A 22,775-nucleotide genomic window follows, 5' to 3' on the forward strand; every position below is an offset into this window, starting at 1 on the left:
AAACAGGCTGAAGATGAGTCGGGGAATCTGTCATAGAGCAAGAATATGTCTACAATTCTAAGATGATCTGTCCCACTGGAGGTCAAACACAGTTCGTCTCATTCACAGGAGGTTTAGGCTGAGTTCTGATCTTTCTTGCTCAAGCCATTTTTACTCTGTGGTAATCCATCAGTATGGTCTGTGTGGTTGCAGGATTTAGCTGGTGGGCTTAGTGGTTTATATTCACTGTGAGGTATGAATACACATGTGACGTGACACACAGCACAACACATGGCACACTCTGTTAGGTCTGCGCTTCCACAGGCCCCGCTAATTTAGAAACTTATTCTCATTCACGAAAGCAAGGAAACAAAACGGAACCAGGTTTTACTTGCTAACAAGGGAAGGCTGTACTGACTGACATCCTCTCTAGGTTATCCAAGCTGTATTTGTGCCTATTGTAGTCCAGGATTGCTTCTTGCTTCCAGGCTTCCTCTATTGCCCATCACTGACTGCTGGTTCCCTGTGTGTTGTGCTCAAATGAAGCACATTCCTCCGTTGCTTTGGCATGTGGGAAATTGTCATAGTAGTGCTCCTGAACCTGAGGAGCTTGTTTCTCCAGTCTCAGAACCATCTACTGATGTGGTCCCGACACAGGAGAATCTTGGTCCTCAACGTGAAGAGCTTGACTCTCCTGTCTCAGAGTCCTGCAGGTTTTAGATGTGTCCTTGAACCAACACAGCTGATTCAAATGGCTAAATTACCTCCTCAACATGTCTTGAAGTTCTCCAGGGGGCTGGTAATGAACTAATCATTTGATTCAGGTGTGTTGACCCAGGGTGAGATCTAAAGCCTGCAGGACACCGGCCCTCGAAGCCTGGCGTTGCCTACCCCTGATATAGACAGTGCTTGAAGCAGTTATGACCTTCTTGCCATATTGGCAGAATAAATGACCTGGAAGCTGTTGCACTGTCTGCACCTGTAAACTCCAGGACACGTTTACAAACAATTTTCGTTGTTATTTGCGCTGCAGCTGCAGGTTAGGGTGGAGTTACTGTGTGTGTGTTTACAAGTAGTTTTAAACCTTGTGATCCACAAAACAGCATAACAGTAAAAGAAGAATTGACTGCGTTACAGTCAGTGCGGGAGCGGCGGCTTTGCTCGTGCGCGATTCATTTGCAGTTTGGACACACGTGAACATCTCCTGCCCTGACAGCGGCTGGAGGAGGACTATCCTCCGCCTGTGAGCGCTTTGGCACGAGCGATGTGCCCACGGCAGCACCCGCTGCTTGTTGAGAGTAAGAGCAACAAGCGCTTTCACGTCAAAAGTCGTCATAAATAAGCCTCCAATAACACCAGAAAAAGCCGCCAGATTTGTCGCTAGTCGCTTTTTAGAAAAAAAAAAAAAAACGACGCTAAGGGGGGGTTTGAAAACTCCCTAAATATAGCGACAAAATCGCTAAGTTGGAAACACTGTTTGGACTGTTTTCAGGGTATTTAAAAAAAATTCAAAACAAAACCGTGCGTCACAATGGGTATTCTCTGAGTATGCGCAGAATTACGCACAGCTGTCATGTGATCCTGTGATCGAACAAAGGATCAAAGGCTCAAAGAGCGCTGACGTCAAATTCGCTGCCACAAAAGTCTATAAATAGCCCCTCTTCACCTTTGCAAACACAGTTTTACTTGGAACATTTTCAGAAACAGCGAGTTGTGTTTAGCAAACCAGAAACCTTTCAGAAAGGGACTATTTTAAAGTTAAATAATTAAGCACACGTATTTTTCTTTCGACACGTTGCATTAAGCTTTTAAAGAAATGTCACGAGAAATAGTCAATAATTCACAGTCTGACAGAGCGATTCCAGCGGAATCAAACGAACTATATGGGTTAGTGGAGAGAGAAATATCGTATAGAGACCTTCAAATGAAAATACAAGAACAAATTAGTACGATGCACCGTGATGTCAAGGCAGAGTTAGAGAGACTTGAGCACCAAGTGGGAGAAGCTCACCACAAAATAACAAAAAAAGAAGAGATAATAGAAAAACAGAATAGAGAAATAGATCACAAGACTGAACAAATAATTGAGCTGAAAAAAGAAATATGTGTTCTTCAGCGTCGGGTGAGACAGGCTCTGGATGAAAAACAGTCAAGGGTGGATTCTCTGGAGGCTAAATTGCAGGAACAGGTTAACACCGTTCAAATGATGCACCGTGACTTTCTGGAAAAGGAAGAATATCTCCTTAGACAGAACAGCAGCATTGCTGCTCAGTTGTCACTTATTGAAAGGGAGAGAGACGAACTCAAGAAAACTTTAGAGCCTCTTGAGTACCAAGAACAACAGTCACAGGTGGAATCTCTGGAGGCTCTGCAGCTGGAGAATTTTGCTCCTGAACCTGAGGAGCTTTTTTTTCCTGCCTTGGAACCACCTGTGGTCCTGACACAGGAGAATTTTGCTCCTGAACCCGAGGAGCTTTTTTTTCCTGCCTTGGAACCACCTGTGGTCCTGATACAGGAGAATTTTGCTCCTGAACCCGAGGAGCTTTTTTTTCCTGCTTTGGAACCACCTCCTGACGTGGTTCCGACACAGGAGAATCTTGGTCTTCAACCTGAGGAGCTTGATTCTCCTGTCTCAGAACCATCTCCTGACGTGGCTCCGACTAGTAGTGGTTCATGGCGTCATGGTGCCAAACGCCTACTTAAAATAGGTTTAGGTGTTGCCGCAGTAGGCCTTATTATAGCTGCAGGTTACTGGGGATTTTCAGTGCTTAACAGTGATTGCCTATTTAACTCTGTCTATGGCCTCGTTGAGCCATATTGCCACCTTGGTGATCGATTAGTCCCTTTTTAAAGACTAGTAATGATGGACTGCTTTTCATCCACAGTCCAGAAAACCATACGTTGTTCATATCAGACAACATAAGCAACATTTAGCTAACTTGTGCTCTCATTTTTCTTTTCTTTTGCCTCTCACCCCCCAACCAGTCGCGACAGATGGCTGCCCCTTCCTGAGCCTGGTTCTGTCAAAGGTTTCTTCCTGTTTAAAGGGAGTTTTTCCTTTCCACCGTGCCTAGTGCTTGCTCACAGGGGATCATTTGATTGTTGGGCTTTAATTTGTTAAAAAACATAACAAATTAGGTGAGGGGTTCACATAATAGAGAGCACAACAAAAACTACAAATTTTTAAAAAATTTGTTAGTTGCAAATCAAAATAAAGACAACAGTTTCTGAAAAACATCTCTTACGGCTCTGTTTATTTGCTTAAATGAATACTTGTATTTTTTTTCATAGAAGAATATACATTGTCTTAAGTATTTAATAATTTTAAATTTAGCCCTGCGCTGCGTGAGATAAACTGAGATGAGATAAACACAGACGGCTGTCGAGGCCTGGCGAGGGAAAGTTCCTCTTCAACCTCCAAACTGAACCCAGTTTGTTACTCGCAGCATCGCAAAATTAGACACAGCAATTTCTTAGAGTCTGGTTTAAGTCCTGAAATGACATCTCCTTACCTGTCACGATTCTGGGTCAGTTTGACCCAGTATTTTGAGTTGTTATGTTTTGGTGTGTTTTTGCATTATGGATAGTTTTCTTATTCTCTTGTGGTGCTTTTGTTGGTTATGATGATGATGATTATTAATCTATGTTTTAGTTATTCTTGTTTAGGGATTAGTTCTTAGGTTTTGTGTTCTCATGTTTTTTGCTGGTTTAGTTCAGTGTCTAGTCTGTCTCTCTCTGTCCGTGTCTTAGTTTAGTGTGTATTGTTTCCTGTTTTATTTTGAAGGATTGTGTCTTATGTCAGTGTGTCCAGCTTCGATCCCCTGACTCGTTAGCCCCAATCTCTCCCAGCTGTGTCTCCCTCCTGTTTTCCATTCCCTGATTACTTCCCTGTGTATATTAGCCCTGTGTTTGCCCTTGCTCAGTGCTGCATCGTACCGTCGGATTATGCCTGTGTGTTTTATACTGTGTTCAGTATTTTCGTGTTCACTACCCTTGTTCAGTTCATGTTTTAATTTCTCCAGCAATAAAGCTGAGGTTTTGAGTTACAATTCTGTGTTTGAGTCCTGCATTTGGATCCTCATCTCCGCCTGCCCGCACACAGAGCCCTGTATTTAAAATCCAACTCTTACCTGAACTCTGCTGCCTTTCTGTCTCTCTCGCTGCTTTGTAACGCACCATCCCCCTTTTGACATTAGATAATGGTACATCAAACCTGCACTGCAGAGAGGTTGGCATGACAGGAAGTCGAGATGATAACGATAGACCAGCCTTCAAACTAAGACGCGTGATGTATAAAAGTCTTTCTACTGAGTAAAGGACAGTTTGAGTTTCCTGCTGGCACCATGCACTGTCTTCACAAGTTTCTTCTTTGTTTTCTACCATGTCTACAAGGCATCAGTGTGAACATCAAATATATCTGATTTATCTTACGGCTGTAAACGGCACACTAACTTTATCATCTTCTTTTTTTTTTTAATTTACCAGAGTTTTCAACAGGAATTATTCATGGAACAAAAGCTCCGGACAACTCGATACCCTACATGGGATCAGTTCAGAATAACAAGGGTCAACATGTCTGTGGAGAATTCCTCATCACTGAAGACTTTGTGCTCACTGCTGCACACTGTGACCGGTTGTGAGTTAGATTTCCTGTTCATGAAGTTCATCCAAAAACAAACTTTTTCAAACTTGTGTTTATTGATCAGATCACTCTAAGTTATTGATAAGGCAGATGTTATTTCGAGGGAAAATAAAACACAATTAAGTGCAATAGCATCAAATAAAAATGACCTTTGACTTCTGACAGCCGTTGGTTACAGCAATGCTGACATTAACCTGCTTGTGACGATTGCCTAATGAGAAATAAAGATATCAGTTTAAAATTGTTGACATTTTTAATTCCCTCTCAATGATTACTCACACAGTGACCGCACACACTGATCATCCCAAAATAAAGATTGAGAGAAAATGAAATCCATGAAGGATACCAAAACACTGAACATGCTAATGACATCATTGAAAGCAGCATCAGTTTCATGTGATGTATTTGTAGAATAATTATATTTTTAAAAGAGTTTTTACATGAAAATGTGTTTCTATTTTTTACTTCATGTTGTGTCTCCAGTTGTGTGTGAACGTTCGATTAGTTCACAGAGTACAAACAATTCAGCCTCCACGTGCTGAAATAAACCTAAAAGAAAATCAAGTGTTTCAGGTGGCGAACCTGTTGATGAGCCGACGGTGGTGGACGTGTCTGTCATCGAACCAAAGGTCTGTAAGAAACACTGGCCTGGTCTTCCTGCCAGTGTTTCCTGTGCAGGTGGATATGGAACAACCAAAGGATTCTGTCAGGTATGTTTTCTGTGATTTCAGTGGAAACTTGTGTTCTGTTGACAAATGTATAAAAAAAAAGAATATAATCTGACATATTAAAATCCTCACAGGGTGAGGTAATACCAGGATGCTCTGTAGAATCCTGACCACTTTTTCATGGGAATTGATCGGCTGCTGACCGCAAGGCACTGCAGCGGGTGATATAAACAGCCCAATTATTCCACCATTTATACTGGCCTTATCTGTATTTATACATGTAAATGGTAAACGGCAAATGTACTGGTTCTTATAGAGCTACTCTTTCTACTGTTCTTTACACAACTTGTGCATTCACCCATTCGCACAAGCACATTTTTCTAGGTGCTTTCTAAGTAACATTCACACACACTCTGTGTGAATGTCAGAGATGATCTGCTCTACCACCTGAGCTACAGCCACCCCGTGTGTGTTGACAATAAACTGAAATCCTAATCCTAAAATGTGGGTCGTGTTTTGGGTCTGCCACTTGAGGATACACAGAAATAAGCCATGCTGAACAGATTTCCACATCTTTTCATCTCATCACAAATGCCTCCAAGATACCTGAAAAGCTTCTGTTTCATTTTATATGGAGAAATAAAAGCTAATATTTACAAACAGTATTTTGTTTAATGTTAAAAGAATCTGGTGGTTTGGAAGTTTAAAGTTTGAGACGTTAAAGTTACACGGTTAACTACTGTAAGGAACAAAAAGACACTGTTAGAAACTCTTTCTTCAAACATATCCTTCATTTGATACATTAAATGATGCATGAATTCTACTAATTCTATTCTACTACATCAGTCATGCGTGATAAGCACTGTTGATGATTCACCAGCAGGATCGTTTTACGCTGAAATCATTTTGAAATCAGGACGGTGTGTGGCCACAAAATAAATGATTCATATCAAATGTGTTAAACCTAAAGTAAGAAGCTCATTTTGGAAATGTGAGGGGGGAGAAAGTGGAGACGTTTGACTTCAGATGTTTGGTGTAAAAACAAAGCTCTCAGGAGACTCCTCGAATACTGTAACTCTGTGAGTACAGTAATGGAGTATTTTTACTTTGTTACATCATTGATTAACATCAGTCAGCCTTTTAATATCATTTATTTAAAAAGACGTTTGTCTGTCTGTGTGCGTGATGCTCTGCGAAGCGTCCTGCAGTAGAAACAATGGAAAACTATCCACATCTCTCATTTTCAGCGACTCGTTTGATTTCTGATGCAGTACGCTCATTTGGCCACACAGCGGCGCTGCTGACTTGTTAAATAGCTCAGCAGAAACATTTCAAATTATTTCATTCAGCATTCGTTTCGTGTCTCACTATGAAAACGCCTCATGCGTGACCTCATCAGAAGCTCAAATGCCATTACAGCAGCCATAAGTGACGCCCATGTCAGGAGCGACAAGTTTCTGGTCACCTTCTGGTGTGCTGTATACAAAAGCCAGCCGGCCCTCATAGATCCAGTTAAAATTTTTAATTTTATCTTAAAATATCTGAAAAGCTGGAGCTGCTTTTATTTGAACTCATTTATCACAAAAGAGAAAACACATTAATAGAGGAAAGGGGAGGACGAGTCACAGATATCCTCGGTCCTGCTATGTTTTCTGAAGCGTCTCATTCTGTGGCTTGGAGCAACCCGTTCTCACTCCCGACACGTAAAATAATGATGATTTGTCGCGTCCCTTAACTTCTCATGCTGACGCTAAAGGTATCCTTCTCCTGCATGAGTTTATCTACCTTACTTTGGACCTCGCACACCTCAGCACGAAGGCTCCTTATCGCCTTAAGGTGACCCTCTTCCTTTATCTGAGCCTTTGTAATCAACGTCTGCGTTGTACCACTCAGTCTGTTAAAATGCTGATCAATGTTTGGTACAGAGCGTAAATTATTTAACCTTTCCTCTGCCATTTTTTTTAAATTGACCGCACAGTGTCACGGTGTATTAGCTTTTTGAAAGGTTCCTGGTTTCTGAAAATGCTCCAAAGTAAACTGTGTTAAACGAGCTCTTATTTATAGACTATGGACACTGTGACGTCATATTCTTTGCCACTATAGTGGCAAAGAATATGACGTCACAGTGATCGTTTGAGAAGATCAAAGGAGCGCTGTGGATCATTCTGCGCATGCTCAGATCATGCGAATTTCCTGTTGTCTATCACATATGGGCTGTATCCCAATTCAGGGTCTGCAGCCTTAAAGTCCTCAAGGGCCGCGTACTCAAAGACCGCTAAGGCCGGAAGTGCGAGGCTTGTGAAATGGCAACCCGTTCTCACTCCCGACACGTAAAATAATGATGATTTGTCGCGTCCCTTAACTTCTCATGCTGACGCTAAAGGTATCCTTCCCCGTTTTTATGTGACGCTGTGGGTTGTCAATTCATTCCAATATGAACCCGCTCGCGCGATCAGAGACGCTTCGAGCAGAGGCTCCAGCCATCCATTTACTCCAATAATAACCCCGTCACAGCGAAACATGACGCTGTGAAGCACAATCTAACTGGAGAACCGGGGACCCTCTCCGCGAACGGGTTTTTCTCCCTAATTTAATGCTTTCTTTTAATGGACATCGTTAACATTTCTCAACAAAAACACATGAAAGTATCACTGATAATGCAACAATAAAATCGCTTCATGTTGTGGCCATCACACAGTGTTTTCCAAACTGATTCACGAGCTGAAAGTGCTCAGATTTAACGTACATAATCCTTTGTTAGGTTTATTATTTTCATTTCACACGTAAAACACATTTATAGATTCATCCACCACTCCTGTTAGTTTTGGATGTGCTCGGCTCCAACCAATCAGATGCAACCTGTGTAAGCAAAGGATGATGGGAGAATGGAGAGACCCATTTATAAGAATAAGAAAATGAGGCGGAACTGATTGATTCTAATGCAGGTATGTAAAAAATACATATTTAAAGTAATAGGGCAGCACGGTGGTTAGCACTGTTGCCGCACAGCAAGAAGGTCCTGAGTTCAATTCCACCATCAGGCTGGGGTCTTTCTGTGTGGAGTTTGCAAGTTCTCCCCGTGTTTGCGTGGGTTCCCTCTGGGTACTCCGGCTTCCTCCCACCGTCCAAAGACATGCAGCTTGTGGGGATAGGTTAATTGGATAATCCAAATTGCCACTAGGTGTGAATGTGAGTGTGAATGGTTGTCTGTCCCTATGTGTTAGCCCTGCGACAGACTGGCGACCTGTCCAGGGTGTATCCCGCCTTTCGCCCTATGTCAGCTGGGATAGGCTCCAGCGCCCCCCGCGACCCTGAAAAGGATAAGCGGAAGCGAATGGATGGGTGGATGGATGGATGGATCTTGATGTGTGTTTCAAAGTTTGTTTTTCATAAAAGCTTCAAACAAACAGAGGTGACTGATCTCGAAACGGTTTAATGCATTTAAAAATGACTACAGCTACCGTCAGCATGCTTGCTTGGTAACGACTACACGTGGCTACTGCAGCATTAGCCATTTAATCCAACGATGATGGATTAAATCTATTACAAACGTTAAAGGACTTGTGTGCTGCAAAATACCCTCACATGGTGCGTAAAGCAGTTTTTGCATTAGAGTTCTGCTAGCTTTTTATAAACTGATGATGCTAACGTTAATTGCTAACGTTAACTGGAGCGCCAAGACTGAAAATCATTTGAGTTGCGTTAGTTATGCGTTTATGTCACAGAGTTCTGCAAAAATCTCTTTCCTCTTTAGCTTGAAAATGAGCGATTCAGAGGATCCCGAGCTGGAGGAAGAGCTTCAGGCTGCTGACGAACTCCTTCAAGATATGCAGGTAACATTTTTAGTGGAAACAGTTGTTAAAGAGGGAACACGCTTGTCTAATATTTTGTACGGAGTAAACGTTATATTATTTGAATTTTTTTTATATATATGTGTATATATAAGTTTATGTCAAATTAAGTTGGTTAACTTAAGATGTTTGATAATCTTTGCTTTATGGACTGTATTTTAGGTGTTCCCTTTTTTCCTTGTTAATTGCGTAGAATGATGCACAGAGTGAACCTCAGCCAAGACCAGTGCGCTGGAAAACACGTGACAGACAGACAGGGAGATTTTATTCCTCAAAGACCATCAACCAGTCGATGTACTAGTTGCATGCCACGTGGTCAGTGTTCACACAACCAATGATTTTATCTCACAACTTGTTTTCACCAAAGAATTTCAGTAAGTAAATATTCTTCAATCTCTTTTTTTCCTCCCAGTGTCCAGAGAGCAGCATCAATGTCCACGTGAAGAACCTAGTTATGTTGCCAGTGTCAACCCAACAAAAGGTACTTTACCTTCTTGTATATGTTGTGATTTCTGTTTACTTTTATATTTGTTGTTATAGTTGAGTTAGGCAGGGCTTTTGTGCAGTCCTAAGAAACATACTGCCTAGAGTGTTTTTCACTTTGTGGAAGAGTTTCTTCCTTTATTTTTTTTCTGTTAGTGTATGGAACTGAGGTGCTTCGTCAGGAGCTCCTTCAGTTGTTGGAGGATGGAGAAGAGGACGCAGCCATGACTTGTGAGACGTCGTCTGAGTCAGCTGCTACTCACTGGGCGATCAGAAATATGGTGTCCTCGCAAAAGTGGAAAGAGGCCAGGCCTTGTCTTATAGATAATATGTTAGCTACTCTGGATCCACAGTCACACCGTGTGTGTCAGTGTGGCAAACAAGTAGTTGTGAGGTGTCTGGACTGCCTGCCTCTCCCATTCCTTTGTGCTGACTGTGATATTGCAGTTCACACACGCTTTGTCCTGCACAACAGAGAGGCAGTAACAGGAGGGTTTTTGCAGCCTTCATCACAGTTTAGGTACGGTTTTTAAGTCTTATGCATTTCTTGCTATGTACTATGAGTGGGTGCTGTTATTGTATATTTGTTGTGTATCAGTTAATTTCCAATTCCTTTTTATATATATATTGTGTGTTTTAATGTTAGTTCGGCTGTTGCCTGTGCAAAGGCCAGAACATGTGTGTGACTGCCCAGCAGGTAACGTTGAGGTTTCACGCGGCGCAATTGTGGCTCTTGTAACCATAAATGGTAAGTTGCCCTTTTGTCACACACTACATACACAATAGATGTGTTTGGAGGTTTTATTGCAAATTGTGCATTGCTATCTTGGTTTGAATTACCCTCGGCCTGCAGTATATGTGGGCACCTGTCAAAGGTCATTTGGATTTACCAGACCGATTTGAAAACAACATGAAAAAAATGAATGCTTTGAGCCATGACTGAATTTATCCTGATCCTTTCTAAAGGCCGTTATAACCTTGCACTGCCAGTGGTGAGCTGCACCAGCTGTGGCCTAATGTGGTCCCCCTCAGTTAAGGACATCCTGGGTAGTGGATATTGGCCTGGCACCTTAAATTTCTGCACCCTGTTTTCAATGGATGTCTTTCAGTCTTTCTATGACATTAAGAAGGCTGCACCAGGGATGTCACTTAAGGCATTTGTCAAAGTGCTGGATGAACGAACAGCCATTTTGGAAGGGTGAGTTTCTAAATTTGCCAAGTTTAAGGAAATTGTGTAAATCAATGTTTATGATGACTGTCCTTGAATATTCTGTTGTATGTCCTCTATGTAAAAGACTGGCCGAATATCAGCTGATGCCTTCAGTAAAAGTTTCTTGGAGTGGAGTGCTGTAAAGTTTGAGGTGGACAGGATGTGCAAGGAGCCATGCTTTAGCTGCCCTGCCTGCACTCCAGACATGCTTGCCGTCTCAGTTGATGGAAACCGCAAGCTTTATCGCTTTCAGTCTAATGCAAGGTACGTTATGCATTGTGTACATAAGTCAAATATGGATTTGTAGAAAGATGTGTGTGTGTATACATATATGGATGGATGGATATTTATTTTATTTTTCTCTTAGTGTTGTCGTAATACTATTTACTTTATCTTAATGTGTACTTAATTTTGTCACCATGTGTATATAAAAAAAAAAAAAACAACATGATTTTTATTTTGTGTTGTCAGTGCTGTCCTGGGGAGATATGAGGTCTCGTGTGACTTAAGGCTAATTCAGCTAATTGTTATGCATTTGTTTTAAAAAGTTTGTCCCTGATAGGGCTTAATCATGCCGAGTCTTTTATGTTAAAATCTTTGGGTGTATAGGTCCCAGGGAAAGGGTTGTGCGGATCTTCATCTTGGACTGCAGCAAAGGAGTCGTCCAAAAAGTCCACTGGGAAGTTGGATGAAGAGGGCGTGGAAATAGCTGTTTGTCACCACGGAGTCCTCTTAGCTGCATTGAACATGTTTCGAGGGGAGATCTTTGCTTACCCTCTTTTTCTCCAGAGGAAGTTGGCAGCTAGCTTCCCAGGACATATTACGTTCCTTTGCTCCGATGTGGCCTGTAAATATTTCCCCCTATTTAACCAAGGTGGCTCAGCAGTGCCCTGAGCTGAGGAACCTCTTGTCAATGCGTCCTTTTCTCTCCGTCATGCATGCAAAAGCTCACACTTGGAAATGCGAGGTATACTGCAGCCTCGATACGCGCTTCGCGGAAACGCCCCCTCCATTACTCGACACACGCTCCGAAGCCTCGATACAGAACGACCCATCACTACCTGCCCGGGTGTGGCAGCGTGTGTGGAGTTTTGGAGCGAGTGTGCGGAGGAGCTGTGGCGGTGACTGTGTGGAAGAGGAAGCGTGTGTGTGGATTTCCCCCCTCCTTCTCTCCTTGGAGCGCTGGACCCCCCTCCCAACTCACTGTACATATATATATAGCACTGAGGTGATCCCTGTTGTAAATAAATCTCCTTTTGTTCTCTGAGAAAGAACTGTCTGTGCGTGAGTCCATTCAGTAGCCATGACAGATCTGTTTCTTGTGTGGTAAGCTTCCTGCTTTTATGATCCTTTTGGTGAGCAGCAGGTCACACAAACATGAGAATGAGAATAAGTTTCTAAATTAGCTGTGGAAGCACACAGCAAAATCTCCAGTGTTAAATTAACACTATAGAGGTCCACACCTCTGAGTGTTAAATACAACACTGTTGAGTGTTAAATTACAGTTTTTTATAGCCGCTAGGACAAATTTCTCAATACTTACGTCACTTTTGCAAAACTCCTCACACAGTGAGCACAACAGAAGTCTATGTGGGCTAAACTGAGGATCAGTTATCATTGTTTTGGCACAAAATGCATTCAATGACTACATCTCTCAAATTTCATGAATTATTTTCTCACTCAGACACAACTGCCAAAAATCTTTGTACGTACAGGACATTTTGCATGTACTTACATACTGTTTTCAAAACTTAAACTTATGGTCAAAACAATAACACAATGCAAAACTGAATAAGACAGCAAAATTCAACAGCAATATTTTATTGAAACATATTTTAAATCTAAAAGTGCAGTTTAACCAGCAACAGCTGATTCTCATTGTAGATGAACATCTACACAGGTGTTACGCCTTCAATTTCATTACAAAAGGAGACAACTGCTGAATAGGTTTGTTTTGTGATGTAAACATGGACCCAGCCAGAAATGGAGAAGTGGCTGAAAGAGGAAGAAGAGTGGCTGGGAGGGGGCGAGGTATGCGTGGTGGAAGAAGAATAAGAGGAAGATCAAGAGCTGTAGTCTCAGATGAGATCAGAGCTACTGTAATTGATCATGTAGTAAATCATGGTCACTCAATGAGAGAGGCTGGTCAGAGAGTGCAGCCAAATCTGCAACGCTCTACAGTGGCATCTATTGTTAGAGTTTTCCGGCAAACCAACAGGTAACTTGTATTCTGCAGGGGCATTTGCACATTTCAGAAGTAAATAAGCTTTTGTGTAATTTTTGTTGCATTTCTGCTTAGGACTCAACAGTTACCTCACATAGGAGGGAGAGGACGGATGTTCACTGATGTGCAGGAAACTGCCATTGTTGATATGGTCATCAGAAACAATGGGATAAAACTCACTGAAATTAGACAGAGTCTTGGCAGACAACGTTACTTTCGCAAATATTCACAGTGTAAGCATAACAACAATTTCTAAAGTCCAGAAAAAACATCAGGTCAGGATGAAACAGTTGTACACTGTGCCTTTTGAGAGGAACTCTGAACATGTCAAGCAACTCAGGAACCAGTATGTCCAGGTAAGATCACAATAAAATACAGATCTGGTTTTGAACAAAACCAAACACACACAAAGACAATTTTTACAAATTTACTACTGTAACAGCTTATGTTGCCTTGTGGATTTATGTTAGAGAGTCATGGAGATTGAAGGCAGGCAAACGCACCACATTTTCATCTTTGTGGATGAGGCAGGTTTCAACTTGGCCAAAGCACGGCGACGAGGGAGGAATGTGATTGGGAAGAGAGCCACAGTGACTGTCCCAGGCCAGAGGGGTGCCAACATCACAATGTGCGCAGCAATATCCACCGATGGACTGCTGTTACACAGACCACTAATTGGGCCATACAACACTGAACGGCTCCTTGCGTTCCTGCATGATCTCTATGGACGGGTTGTGCTAGGTGAGGAAAGGGATGCAGAGAGAAGGAATCAGCCAACATTTATAATTGTATGGGACAACGTGGCATTTCATCACTCCCGTGCAGTCACCAAGTGGTTTGCAGCCCATCCCAGAATGGAGTCTCTTTTCCTCCCACCTTACTCTCCATTCCTCAACCCCATAGAGGAATTCTTTTCCTCATGGCGGTGGAAGCTTTACCACCATCATCCACATGATCAAATGTCCCTCCTGGATGCAATGAATGCTGGATGCCTGGAAATATCAGCAGAAGATTGCCAGGGATGGATCAGGCATGCCAGGAGATTCTTTCCTAGGTGTATCGCCCTAGATGACATAAGATGTGATGTGGATGAGAACCTGTGGCCAAATGGAGAAGACCGAGTAGAATAGCATTACTATTGTATGTGTATCAGTGGATGGTGTGTATACAAATTCTTGTATTTTGGGATTACTTAGTGCAAAAAAATAAAAATACATAAACATAAACATAAATACATGATGTCTGATTCATTCCAGTAACATATATTGAAATTATAAACAGAGATGTGTCCTTGTTTTACACAAGAAAACACTGTGTAATGCTACATGTTGTTAGTGTTTTTTAGGTCATTGTTTTGTGGGTGACAAAGTGTGTTTGTCGGCTGTCAACCTTTGCTAGTGTTCTGGAAGAATGAGTTTATTTGAGACCTGAATAAAGTGTTTTGGTAGTTGTAGTGCATTTTGAATGTGAAATGAACTGCTTTGCCAAGCTGAAGGTCAGTTAGAGGAGTTGTGTGAAGAGTTTTGCAAAAGTGACCTAAGTATTGAGAAATGTGTCCTAGTGGCTGTAAAAAAAAAAAAACCTGTAACACTTTTGACAGTGTTATATGTTTAAAAGTAACCTAGTCAGTTTTGAAGATTAACAATGGCTAACACTGAGCAGTGCTGATTTTCTAACACTGGAATATTTCTAACATTTTGAGTTATTTTCCAGTGTTAGAAAATCAGCACTACTAGCACGTAGAGGCCTCCTCTGTGCTACGATAAGCCAGCCAAACACTGGCTGTAGCTTCAGATGTCCTGCACAAACATGAGAGGCAGCAGTGCTCTTATAACACTCAGCAAGAAGGTGAAGATCAAAAGTCAAAAAGATTTCTTTGAGTTTATTGCTGTTTATTGCTTTATGTCCCTCCTTTTAACTTTTTGTCCCTTGCATCATATCCTTTCTAGGTTTTTAATGACGTTTGAGTTTTGTATTCTTCATGTATGAGTGTAGTTTTACGGTGGTTTAAAGACCCATCTAAGAATGGGCACAGTAAGCAACCCTAGGCTACATATGTGCTTCTAGAAAGTGCTGCAGGAACAAACCTGAAATGCCTGAAATAAGTTTGCATTTTGCACTTACTGGTCCCTTTTCTCTCAAATCCTGTGGGTTATATTTTCTGAACCGTTCACAAGTTCTGTGGGTAAGTTACAAGTTACATTTTTGAGAGGTGGAAATAAAGCAAGTAAAAAGTAGACATAAAGCGAAAAATAGAGCAATCTACTAATAGTATTTCCTACATGACAACTCTGTACAGAGAGGGTGGTAATGCACGTATTTGCTGGCGAGAATCCAAATAGCATTCTGGGTATTTCACACATAGTATTGCACCTTTTGATATTTAGAATATTTTACCTAATATTGCACCTGTTTCTCAAATCAGTTTCAGTAAGCATATTGTACATTAAACAGACAGTGATTTATCACATTGTACATTCGAAGTGAGGTGAGGTAGTGTTGTATTATTTCACGCGTCCAGTGTTTTGTTTTGCCATCAGTCTGACTGTGGCGGGGAAGAAGCTGTTGAAAAACCTTGTTCTGTGTGTAATGATCCGGTCCGCTCTGTTGTGTCTCACTTTGTACAGTTTTTGTGTCTCAGCAGAGAGTGAGCTGGATGGTGAGTCCCAGATAATTCCCTCTGCTCTTTTTCGGCAGCATTGTACATACAGATTACATGGAAGGAAGTTTTGTCCCTGTGATCTCTCTGCAGTCTTTATGACTCTTTTCAGAGCCTTCCTCTCTGCCTGTGTGATGTTCCCATACCAGACAGTGATGCCTGCAGTGAGGATCAGTCCTCTGTAAAAAAAATAAAAAAAAATCATCCCTACCTTCAATATGATGGTGATGGGGGCATCCTCTGACAGCGTGTTGTGCCTCAGGTAGACTTGGCCCTGTATAACAGTAATATTAGTTCTGCTTTTCTTTTCATGAGTGGAGCTGGACACAAAGAGCAGAGCAAACACAAGCGTGATTAGTGTCATGTTCTTGTTCTTTTGCATGTTCACCCTAAAACTGTGTGGTCTCTCTGCATACTCAGACTTCCTCCCACAGTCCAAAAACTTAATGGCTACATCTGAAACTAATAAATATATGTACAATATATAATAGTATATGCATTTCTGGATGTGTATACTAAATATTTTTCTACGTGTGTGTGTGTGTGTGTGTGTACACATATTTACAAATTAAATAGAGTAAACAATAAGTAGAATATTTAAAATAATAAAATAAAATATACAGAGTGATAATAAACTGGTCAAAGGTGTGAATGGTTTTCTCTGCTGATCTAGGAATCTGAGCAGAGCTCCAACACAACCCCAAACTGGACAATGAGTCAGAAATTAGATGGATCCACTAATATAAGACTAAAAGCTTAAGCTTCTGCCCCAAAGGTAAATGTAAATATAACAATACAGTCTACTTCTTGTGTATTCTTAAAAGAAAACCAATTAATATACTCTAAAGTATAAGACTAAAATATTTGCTATATTAGAAGAGTAGAGTTTACTACTCCTTTCACAGAAAAGTGCAAACCAGACTGAACCATAACAAAAGTTGGAGAACTGAGTGCAGAACTGAGGAAGGGTACAAAGGTCATTCAGTGTCAGCTCATCAAATGTCTCCCACCTGACCATGTGAGATTTTCTTGAAAAGTGACACTACAGCTAGATAAAAAGAGTTGTTCCTTTCATATTAAAGCTTTAATGTCTATAAAACAATTCACATGATTTAAACTGTTAATTTGAAATCATAATTAAACAATATCATGGACATTGTGTACGACCAGGGGTAGGCAACTCCAGGCCTCGAGTGCTGGTGTCCTGCAGGTTTTAGATGTGTCCTTGAACCAACACAGCTGATTCAAATGGCTAAATTACCTCCTCAACATGTCTTGAAGTTCTCCAGGGGGATGGTAATGAACTAATCATTTGATTCAGGTGTGTTGACCCAGGGTGAGATCTAAAACCTGCAGGACACCGGCCCTCGAGGCCTGGCGTTGCCTACCCCTGATATAGACAGTGCTTGAAGCAGTTATGACCTTCTTGCCATATTGGCAGAATAAATGACCTGGAAGCTGTTGCACTGTCTGCACCTGTAAACTCCAGGACACGTTTACAAACAATTTTCGTTGTTATTTGCGCTGCAGCTGCAGGTTAGGGTGGAGTTACTGTGTGTGTGTTTACAAGTAGTTTTAAACCTTGTGATCCACAAAACAGCATAACAGTAAAAGAAGAATTGACTGCGTTACAGTCAATGCGGGAGCGGCGGCTTTGCTCGTGCGCGATTCATTTGCAGTTTGGACGCACGTGAACATTTCCTGCCCTGACAGCGGCTGGAGGAGGACTATCCTCCGCCTGTGAGCGCTTTGGCACGAGCGAGGTGCCCACGGCAGCACCCGCTGCTTGTTGAGAGCAACAAGCGCTTTCACGTCAAAAGTCGTCATAAATAAGCCTCCAATAACACCAGAAAAAGTCGCCAGATTTGTCGCTAGTCGCTTTTTAGAAAAAAAAAAACGACGCTAAGGGGGGTTTGAAAACTCCCTAAATATAGCGACAAAATCGCTAAGTTGGCAACACTTTTTGGACTGTTTTCAGGGTATTTAAAAAAATTCAAAACAAAACAAAACCGTGCGTCACAATGGGTATTCTCTGAGTATGCGCAGAATTACGCACAGCTGTCATGTGATCCTGTGATCGAACAAAGGATCAAAGGCTCAAAGAGCGCTGACGTCAAATTCGCTGCCACGAAAGTCTATAAATAGCCCCTCTTCACCTTTGCAAACACAGTTTTACTTGGAACATTTTCAGAAACAGCGAGTTGTGTTTAGCAAACCAGAAACCTTTCAGAAAGGGACTGTTTTTAAACTTAAACAATTAAGCAAACATTTTTTCTTGTCGACACTTTGCATTAAGAGTTTAAAGAAATGTCAAACGAAGCATTTAATAATTTACAGTCTGACGGAGAGATTCGAGAGGAATCACAAAGACTGTATGGGTTGATGGAGACAGAAATACCTGACCCTATGGAGCTTCAAATGAAAATTCAACAACTCCAGTTGGAGTTGAGCACCCTGAACAGCACAACAGAAAGTCTTACACTGCAAATATTTTGGCTGGAAGAAAAAGTCAAAAAGCAAAATTTCAAGATTGTTCATAACGAAGATCTCATAGATGAACTTTATGAAAATCTTAAAATGAAAAGAGAAATAATTAATAATCTTAAGGATGAGCTGAGAAGGGAGGAGGAAGAAAAAATATTAGCTGCTGTTCACAACATCACTGGTGAACCTCTGCAGCTGGAGAATCTTCCTCCTGAACCCGAGGAGCTTTATTTTCCTGCCTTGGAACCATCTCCTGATGTGGTTCCAACACAGGAGAATCTTGCTCCTGAACCCGAGGAGCTTTTTTTTCCGGCCTTGGAACCATCTCCTGATGTGGTGCCGACTAGTGGTTCATGGCGTCATGGTGCTAAACGCCTACTTAAAATAGGTTTAGGTGTTGCTGCAGTAGGCCTTATTATAGCTGCAGGTTACTGGGGCTTTTCAGTGCTTAACAGTGATTGCCTATTTAACTCTGTCTATGGCCTCCTTGAGCCATATTGCTACCTTGGTGATCGATTAGTCCCTTTTTAAAGACTAGTAATGATGGACTGCTTTTCATCCACAGTCCAGAAAACCATACGTTGTTCATATCAGACAACATAAGCAACATTTAGCTAACTTGTGCTCTCATTTTTCTTTTCTTTTGCCTCTCACCCCCCAGCCAGTCGCGACAGATGGCTGCCCCTTCCTGAGCCTGGTTCTGTCAAAGGTTTCTTCCTGTTTAAAGGGAGTTTTTCCTTTCCACCGTGCCTAGTGCTTGCTCACAGGGGATCATTTGATTGTTGGGCTTTAATTTGTTAAAAAACATAACAAATTAGGTGAGGGGTTCACATAATAGAGAGCACAACAAAAACTACAAATTTAAAAAAAAAATTGTTAGTTGCAAATCAAAATAAAGACAACAGTTTCTGAAAAACATCTCTTACGGCTCTGTTTATTTGCTTAAATGAACACTTGTATTTTTTTGTCATAGAAGAATATACATTGTCTTAAGTATTTAATAATTTTAAATTTAGCCCTGCGCTGCGTGAGATAAACTGAGATGAGATAAACACAGACGGCTGTCGAGGCCTGGCGAGGGAAAGTTCCTCTTCAACCTCCAAACTCAACCCAGTTTGTTACTCGCAGCATCGCAAAATTAGACACAGCAATTTCTTAGAGTCTGGTTTAAGTCCTGAAATGACATCTCCTTACCTGTCACGATTCTGGGTCAGTTTGACCCAGTATTTTGAGTTGTTATGTTTTGGTGTTTTTGCATTATGGATAGTTTTCTTATTCTCTTGTGGTGCTTTTTTTGGTTATCATGATGATGATGATGATGATGATGATGATGATTAATCTATGTTTTAGTTCTTCTTGTTTAGGGATTAGTTCTTAGGTTTTGTGTTCTCATGTTTTTTGCTGGTTTAGTTCAGTGTCTAGTCTGTCTCTCTCTGTCCGTGTCTTAGTTTAGTGTGTATTGTTTCCTGTTTTATTTTGAAGGATTGTGTCTTATGTCAGTGTGTCCAGCTTCGATCCCCTGACTCGTTAGCCCCAATCTCTCCCAGCTGTGTCTCCCTCCTGTTTTCCATTCCCTGATTACTTCCCTGTGTATATTAGCCCTGTGTTTGCCCTTGCTCAGTGCTGCATCGTACCGTCGGATTATGCCTTTGTGTTTTATACTGTGTTCAGTATTTTCGTGTTCACTACCCTTGTTCAGTTCATGTTTTAATTTCTCCAGCAATAAAGCTGAGGTTTTGAGTTACAATTCTGTGTTTGAGTCCTGCATTTGGATCCTCATCTCCGCCTGCCCGCACACAGAGCCCTCTATTTAAAATCCAACTCTTACCTGAACTCTGCTGCCTTTCTGTCTCTCTCGCTGCTTTGTAACGCACCATCCCCCTTTTGACATTAGATAATGGTACATCAAACCTGCACTGCAGAGAGGTTGGCATGACAGGAAGTCGAGATGATAACGATAGACCAGCCTTCAAACTAAGACGCGTGATGTATAAAAGTCTTTCTACTGAGTAAAGGACAGTTTGAGTTTCCTGCTGGCACCATGCACTGTCTTCACAAGTTTCTTCTTTGTTTTCTACCATGTCTACAAGGCATCAGTGTGAACATCAAATATATCTGATTTATCTTACGGCTGTAAACGGCACACTAACTTTATCATCTTCTTTTTTTTTAATTTACCAGAGTTTTCAACAGGAATTATTCATGGAACAAAAGCTCCGGACAACTCGATACCCTACATGGGATCAGTTCAGAATAACAAGGGTCAACATGTCTGTGGAGAATTCCTCATCACTGAAGACTTTGTGCTCACTGCTGCACACTGTGACCGGTTGTGAGTTAGATTTCCTGTTCATGAAGTTCATCCAAAAACAAACTTTTTCAAACTTGTGTTTATTGATCAGATCACTCGAAGTTATTGATAAGGCAGATGTTATTTCGAGGGAAAATAAAACACAATTAAGTGCAATAGCATCAAATAAAAATGACCTTTGACTTCTGACAGCCGTTGGTTACATGAAAATGTGTTTCTATTTTTTACTTCATGTTGTGTCTCCAGTTGTGTGTGAACGTTCGATTAGTTCACAGAGTACAAACAATTCAGCCTCCACGTGCTGAAATAAACCTAAAAGAAAATCAAGTGTTTCAGGTGGCGAACCTGTTGATGAGCCGACGGTGGTGGACGTGTCTGTCATTGAACCAAAGGTCTGTAAGAAACACTGGCCTGGTCTTCCTGCCAGTGTTTCCTGTGCAGGTGGATATGGAACAACCAAAGGATTCTGTCAGGTATGTTTTCTGTGATTTCAGTGGAAACTTGTGTTCTGTTGACAAATGTATAAAAAAAAAGAATATAATCTGACATATTAAAATCCTCACAGGGTGAGGTAATACCAGGATGCTCTGTAGAATCCTGACCACTTTGTCATGGGAACTGATCGGCTGCTGACCGCAAGGCACTGCAGCGGGTGATATAAACAGCCCAATTATTCCACCATTTATACTGGCCTTATCTGTATTTATACATGTAAATGGTAAACGGCAAATGTACTGGTTCTTATAGAGCTACTCTTTCTACTGTTCTTTACACAACTTGTGCATTCACCCATTCGCACAAGCACATTTTTCTAGGTGCTTTCTAAGTAACATTCACACACACTCTGTGTGAATGTCGGAGATGATCTGCTCTACCACCTGAGCTACAGCCACCCCGTGTGTGTTGACAATAAACTGAAATCCTAATCCTAAAATGTGGATCGTGTTTTGGGTCTGCCACTTGAGGATACACAGAAATAAGCCATGCTGAACAGATTTCCACATCTTTTCATCTCATCACAAATGCCTCCAAGATACCTGAAAAGCTTCTGTTTCATTTTATATGGAGAAATAAAAGCTAATATTTACAAACAGTATTTTGTTTAATGTTAAAAGAATCTGGTGGTTTGGAAGTTTAAAGTTTGAGACATTAAAGTTACACGGTTAACTACTGTAAGGAACAAAAAGACACTGTTAGAAACTCTTTCTTCAAACATATCCTTCATTTGATACATTAAATGATGCATGAATTCTACTAATTCTATTCTACTACATCAGTCATGCGTGATAAGCACTGTTGATGATTCACCAGCAGGATCGTTTTACTCTGAAATCATTTTGAAATCAGGACGGTGTGTGGCCACAAAATAAATGATTCATATCAAATGTGTTAAACCTAAAGTAAGAAGCTCATTTTGGAAATGTGAGGGGGGAGAAAGTGGAGACGTTTGACTTCAGATGTTTGGTGTAAAAACAAAGCTCTCAGGAGACTCCTCGAATACTGTAACTCTGTGAGTACAGTAATGGAGTATTTTTACTTTGTTACATCATTGATTAACATCAGTCAGCCTTTTAATATCATTTATTTAAAAAGACGTTTGTCTGTCTGTGTGCGTGATGCTCTGCGAAGCGTCCTGCATTAGAAACAATGGAAAACTATCCACATCTCTCATTTTCAGCGACTCGTTTGATTTCTGATGCAGTACGCTCATTTGGCCACACAGCGGCGCTGCTGACTTGTTAAATAGCTCAGCAGAAACATTTCAAATTATTTCATTCAGCATTCGTTTCGTGTCTCACTATGAAAAGGCCTCATGCGTGACCTCATCAGAAGCTCAAATGCCATTACAGCAGCCATAAGTGACGCCCATGTCAGGAACGACAAGTTTCTGGTCACCTTCTGGTGTGCTGTATACAAAAGCCAGCCGGCCCTCATAGATCCAGTTAAAATTTTTAATTTTATCTTAAAATATCTGAAAAGCTGGAGCTGCTTTTATTTGAACTCATTTATCACAAAAGAGAAAACACATTAATAGAGGAAAGGGGAGGACGAGTCACAGATATCCTCGGTCCTGCTATGTTTTCTGAAGCGTCTCATTCTGTGGCTTGGAGCCACTGCTGGATGAAACACGAGTCGACTTTTCAGGAATGGAAGAGAACCTGCTTTAATTTTGCAGCTGTAACTTGGAGTGTTTTACAACAATTTGTAAGCAGCTCCACAGCGACAGTCGGGCTCCCTGGCTGCATAAAGGTCACTTTTTTTTT

At 41.2% G+C, this 22,775-nt stretch overlaps 2 protein-coding genes across 5 annotated transcripts in view; one reads left to right on the plus strand and one right to left on the minus strand.

Annotated features, from left to right (window-relative positions):
- The window catches only part of LOC308383426 (uncharacterized protein), a 43,174-nt gene that overhangs the window by 16,020 nt on the left and 4,379 nt on the right, over positions 1 to 22,775 (minus strand). The gene's annotated exons all lie outside the window — the stretch shown is intronic.
- LOC308383415 (uncharacterized protein) lies at positions 7,453 to 12,062 on the plus strand. 4 transcript variants are annotated; one of them, XR_013969142.1, is made up of 9 exons: positions 7,455 to 8,234; positions 9,044 to 9,122; positions 9,334 to 9,455; positions 9,553 to 9,621; positions 9,780 to 10,143; positions 10,270 to 10,371; positions 10,733 to 10,821; positions 10,919 to 11,097; positions 11,443 to 12,062. XR_013969142.1 is itself a non-coding variant. In XM_080861341.1 (9 exons), exons 3-8 carry the CDS (start codon positions 9,335 to 9,337, stop codon positions 10,974 to 10,976), a joined length of 924 nt encoding a protein of 307 aa, XP_080717467.1. In that variant the 5' UTR covers positions 7,457 to 8,234; positions 9,044 to 9,122; position 9,334; the 3' UTR covers positions 10,977 to 11,097; positions 11,443 to 12,062. The 4 variants fall into 4 exon arrangements, 1 of the variants encoding a protein (XP_080717467.1); XR_013969143.1 differs by having other exon boundaries at positions 7,456 to 8,234; positions 10,590 to 10,821; XM_080861341.1 differs by having other exon boundaries at positions 7,457 to 8,234; positions 10,292 to 10,371; positions 10,590 to 10,821.

The sequence above is a fragment of the Rhamphochromis sp. 'chilingali' genome (assembly GCF_963969265.1).
Source record: "Rhamphochromis sp. 'chilingali' genome assembly, chromosome: 2".
Lineage (NCBI taxonomy): Eukaryota > Metazoa > Chordata > Actinopteri > Cichliformes > Cichlidae > Rhamphochromis > Rhamphochromis sp. 'chilingali'.